At 41.4% G+C, this 5,412-nt stretch overlaps 1 protein-coding gene and 1 non-coding gene across 2 annotated transcripts in view; one reads left to right on the forward strand and one right to left on the reverse strand.

Annotated features, from left to right (window-relative positions):
* LOC106878751 (E3 ubiquitin-protein ligase COP1) overlaps positions 1 to 5,412 on the reverse strand; it is a 49,260-nt gene that overhangs the window by 33,041 nt on the left and 10,807 nt on the right. Inside the window, exons 3-5 of the mRNA XM_014928071.2 lie at positions 4,663 to 4,760; positions 1,526 to 1,584; positions 448 to 561 (exon numbers count right to left, since the gene is read on the reverse strand). Of these exons, the coding sequence (XP_014783557.2) occupies positions 448 to 561; positions 1,526 to 1,584; positions 4,663 to 4,760 (271 nt within the window). The remainder of the gene's footprint in view (positions 1 to 447; positions 562 to 1,525; positions 1,585 to 4,662; positions 4,761 to 5,412) is intronic.
* LOC128250498 (U6atac minor spliceosomal RNA) lies at positions 4,388 to 4,502 on the forward strand. Its single transcript, XR_008266514.1, has one exon. It is a non-coding gene; the product is annotated as a U6atac minor spliceosomal RNA (small nuclear RNA).

Consider the following 5,412-nt stretch of genomic DNA (forward strand, 5'->3'; position numbering starts at 1 on the left):
TTATTGAGCGAAAACACCTAAAGCTCCACAAGGCTCCAACAGGGGATGGTGGCGAACCTTGCTGTACTCTTCCACCACAACTTTCTCTCACTCTTACTTCCTGTTTCTGTTGTGCCTGTAATTCAAAGGGTCAGCCTTGTCACACTCTGTGTCACGCTGAATATCCCTGAGAACTATGTTAAGGGCACTCGTGTCTGTGGAGTGCTCAGCCACTTTCACGTTAATTTCACGAGCAGGCTGTTCCGTTGATCAGATTAACTGGAACCCTCGATGTCGTAAGCGACGGAGTGCCAACGAACAATGGCGAAGACACGTAGCAGTAGAGAGGCGCATATATAATGGCATGGTGCCAATACTACAACAAAGAAGAAGAACAACAACAACAACAGGAGAAAACAATATAGGACAAAAACCCAAATATTAATAATTCCAATATTGATCACTTACAGCTTCCAACTGAAATTTTTTGTTCATTAATATCTCGAGAAATTGGTTAACATGTGCAAGGTCAAGGTTATCTTCCAAGATGTCGTGAAAATCTAGAGTACTGTTTGAGCCATTCTGGACGAAGAGAGAGTGTAAGTTTAATTAGCAATCAACATACATAAACATACTCCACACCCAATGTAAACGAGAAGAAAAAAACATGATGGTCACAGCTGGATTGTCTGCTCATAGGTCTACTGGATCAAAGCTGACCCAAGATTAAAAGATTATCACTTTATCTGCAATAAGTGTAGGTGTGGCTGTATAGTAAGAAGTTTGGTTCCCAGCCACATGGTTCTAGGTTCAGTTCCACTGCATGGCACCTTGGTCTTCTGTTACGGCCTTGGGCCAACCAAAGCCTTGTGAGTGGATTTGGTTGATAGAAACTGAAGGAAACCTGCTGTATATGCATGTATGTGTCTTTGATGGCTTCCCCACCCCACACAGTTTGACAACTGGCTTTAGTGTGTTTATGTCCCTGTAACTTAGCGATTCAACAAAAGCGACCAATAAATTAAGTATCAGGTTATAAAAAAAAAAAGCCAACAGGTACTAGTGTTGATTTGTAGAGCTAAAATTCTTCAAAGTAGTGCCCCAGCATGGTCGCAGTCTAATGACAACCAAGTAAGAGATAAAAGAATCTTTGGTTGTCGTGTTGTTCGCTCTTTTGCTGGAACCCCGACCCTCAAGTACCATTGCCTTGTTGCTGGGATTTTCAAGCATAGCCACTTATAAATAAAAGGGTCTCACCCTTTCTTAACCCTTTAGCATTTAAACTGATCATATCCAACCCAAATATTCTGTTTTATGTTCAAACCAGCTAGATCTGCCCTCTTACACCTACCCTACAATGCCAGTCTGAATATATACACTCATATCTTCAAAATCTCAAAGATGTGAGATAATGCATGATTAATTCAAAGCAATGTGAATAAATAAGCATTACATTTGACAGAATAATTCGAACACTCAAGGATTAAGGTGTCTCATGACTGACTAGTAATGTAGAGAACAAATAAGAATATTTGGTTCAACGTACCTGTAACCGTAACTGTTTTTCTTCCAGTCTGTTTTTATATTTTAATATTAATTCATTTACTGAAAAGGTGAATGAGAACATTCAGAATATTTTTTAATGAAACATAATGCCTTCCTTTCTATACACACCATTTTACATCATGTATACATGCCTCATACTCATAAAAGAAAGCTCCTTCATTTGTTCATTGTTACATCTGTTTTACTGTGTTAGCATGGGTTAGATCATCATCATCATCATCGTTTAACGTCTGCTTTCCATGCTAGCATGGGTTGGACGATTTGACTGAGGACTGGTGAACCAGATGGCTACACCAGGCTCCAATCTGATTTGGCAGAGTTTCTACAGCTGGATGCCCTTCCTAACGCCAACCACTCCGAGAGTGTAGTGGGTGCTTTTACGTGCCACTGGCACGAAGGCCAGTCCAGCGGTACTGGCAACGGCCACGCTCAAAATGGTGTATTTTAAATGCCACCTGCACAGGAGCCAGTCTAGCGGTACTGGCAACGAACTCGCTCGAATGTCTTTTCATGTGCCACTGGCACAAGTGCCAGGAGGGAGACGTTGGTAATGATCACGCTCAAATAGTGGAGATGAATATATTACTTGGGAACTGTCTTATAGCCAGATGTTCTTCCTGTTGCTAACTGTTTCCTATTTTGCAAGTATTAAGATCTTCCATTTCACATGTCTTAAATGGTGTGAAATGAGCAGATGATTTGTTGATGAGAAGACAACAAGATTACGGCTCATAGCCTGAGACTTTCAGAGAGCATAAATGTGCACACATACAAATACAGATAGATCATCATTATCATCGTTTAACGTCCGCTTTCCATGCTAGCATGGGTTGGACAATTTGACTGAGGACTGGTGAAACCAGATGGCTACACCAGGCTCCGATCTGATTTGGCAAAGTTTCTACAGCTGGATGCCCTTCCTAACGCCAACCACTCCGAGAGTGTAGTGGGTACTTTTATGTGGCACTATACACACACACACATGCATTATATTAGTTTGTCCCTTGCTGTTCAATCAGTTTGATGAATGCTCAGCAGGCTCTGCCACAGGTTGGGACACTGGTGGTCTGCTGGAATGAAGGCAAGGAGTTAGCTCTGGACATGTGTGGTTCATGTTTTCTTTGTTCCTTTGCAATCCTGTTCTGTTCGTAAGTGATACACAGTCAGGAAAGAAGGAGAAAAATAGAAAATGCCTTTCTATAGAGTGGTACACACACACACACACACACAACATTTATAAAATGTGCTTCTTTTCAATTTGTCAACCAAATCCACTCACAAGGGTTTGGTCAGCCCTGTTCTGCAACAGGAGACACCTGCCCAAAGAACTAAACAGTGGGACTGAATACAAAGCCACTTAGATGGGAAGCAAGTATCTTAGCTACATAACCATGCTTGCACCATCAAGTACACACACACATCAGTATTATTATTAAACATTTATATTTCTAAGCTAGTTGTGGTTAGAAAGGGCTGCAGTGGAGTAGATTTCTACAAACCATAGGGAATAAGGAATCAAAGGACTTCATTACTTATATCCTGTGATAATTAAGAGAGTAAGAGGGATTTAATTCAAGGCAGATTTGGTTGCTATTTTCAGCAGGTCAAGTAAACGTGTAGACCTCTACACATTATCTCATATGGATGGAAGAAATAACTCATAATAACAGCCTCTAAGCAGCAGTTCAATTTACAAGAAATAGCAGCTAAATAGCCAACTCTCACTCAAATCACATCATAGTATCTGAATAAAATGAAGGATACAGCAGATGATGACATCATTTACATACAATATCTGAGAATAAAGAAGCGGTGAGCCACAGAAAAGAAATTCTCTTAAATGCCCAGATGGCTCACTTAATATCGTCAAGAGTTATTGTTACATAGGAGATATAATTAGCAGGGGGGGGGGGGCAAGATTGTGACCCTTACGAAGAAGATGACAAAGGAATGCGATATCTGGCACCTTGTTGTACTCAAGAAGACCCATCCACCACAGAATTGATACCAGTGTTGGTGTCACATTAAAAGCACTGGTACTAGTGCCATGTTAAAAGCACTGGTACTAGTGCCATGTTAAAAGCACTGGTACTAGTGCCATGTTAAAAGCACTGGTACTAGTGCCATGTTAAATGCACTGGTGCTGGTGCCACAGTAAAAGCACCCAGTACACTCTGTAGAGTGGTTAGTGCTAGGAAGGGTAACCATCCATAAAAAAACATGTCAGAACAGATAATGCAGCCTAGTGTGGCCCCCAACCTTACCAGCTCTGGTCAAACCATCTAACCCATGCTAGCATTGGAAAACGGATGTTTAATGATTATGTGGTTAGCCTGAGGGTATAGTCACAAGTCGGCGAGCTGGCAGAAACGTTAGCAAGCCGGGCGAAATACTTAGCGGTATTTCGTCTGCCACTGCGTTCTGAGTTCAAATTCCGCCGAGGTCGACTTTGCCTTTCATCCTTTCGGGGTCGATAAATTAAGTACCAGTTATGTACTGGGGTCGATATAATCGACTTAATCCGTTTGTCTGTCCTTGTTTGTCCCCTCTGTGTGCAGCCCCTTATGGGCAGTAAAGAAATAGGTATAGTAACTAGGGGTTAAGAATGAGCTGGGAAAAGTTCAGGGGACTTACAACATTGCTAGTAACAAAGGTCTTTTCCTTCACAGTGAAAGGCAGATTGTAATGATGGTAACGATGGTTGTGTAAGAACTGCAATGCAGCATGGTAGCAAGACATGGACCTTAAATGCTAATTAGCAAAAACTAGAAATGTCAAGATCGAACATCTTTGACCACAAATTTTGACCAATAAGAACAAAGCGACAAAGAGTAAACAAACTTTGCTTTCAGAAAAGTAGACCCAGTAACCACACCCCTTGACAAAGATGAAGGAGATCATTTGATCTTTCTTAACATGTGTATTGCTCTCTATCTACTTCAGAGCAATCTATTTTACTTTCTAAGATAGTGTCCCAGAATGGCCACAGCCTAACTGAAACAACAAATATAAAAAAAAACAAAAACTTGTAAATAAGAGAATAATGAAACTAAGAGAAGACTTGGAGCAAGGTTGGATTTAAGGTTAAAAGCAAGAAGAAGAAAGTAAAATACTTACACATAACATTGGGGAATATCTGTTCGTCGTTCTCGATCACAAAATTGCAGCGCGGACATTTCTTGTTTTGTTCTATACAGTTTTTGATACACTCACCACTAAGTATTGAAAATAAGATAACATTTGAATCAATAGTTTGGCCTCTGCAAATGAGGAAACTAAAGGATGACTGTCTCAATATAAACGTGGTACAAGACAAACATAAACCCATGTATACATGCACACACACACACACATTATCATCTATTTTCCATGCCGGCATGGGTTGAGCAGTTTGACAGGACCTGGTTAGCCAGAGGACTGTACCAGGCTTTACGGTCCATTTTGGCATGGTCTTTATGGCTGGATGCCCTTCTTGAAGCCAACCACTTTACAAAGTGGCCCAGGTGCTTACGACACTGCTTTTCCCCTTCCCAGGCTACAGGCCCACACCCCCAACACCCATACTGTTAGGATTCGCACTCTCAACGTCGGCACGCTGAAAGGTAGATCTGGTGAAATTGTTGAGATGCTTGAACGGAGACGTGTAGATATGTGCTGCATCCAGGAAGTAAGATGGAGAGGAGGTTCTGCGAGGTTCCTCACAGGCAAAGAACACAGGTACAAGATTTTCTGGGCAGGGAACACTGACGGGGTCGGGGGCGTAGGAATACTTCTAGCGGAGAAATGGGTGGATAAGGTAATCAAGGTCGTTAGAGTAAGTGACAGAGTACTTAAGATCAGACTAGTGCTTCATCATAAATTAGCTAC

The sequence above is a fragment of the Octopus bimaculoides genome, chromosome 21, assembly GCF_001194135.2.
Source record: "Octopus bimaculoides isolate UCB-OBI-ISO-001 chromosome 21, ASM119413v2, whole genome shotgun sequence".
NCBI lineage: Eukaryota > Metazoa > Mollusca > Cephalopoda > Octopoda > Octopodidae > Octopus > Octopus bimaculoides.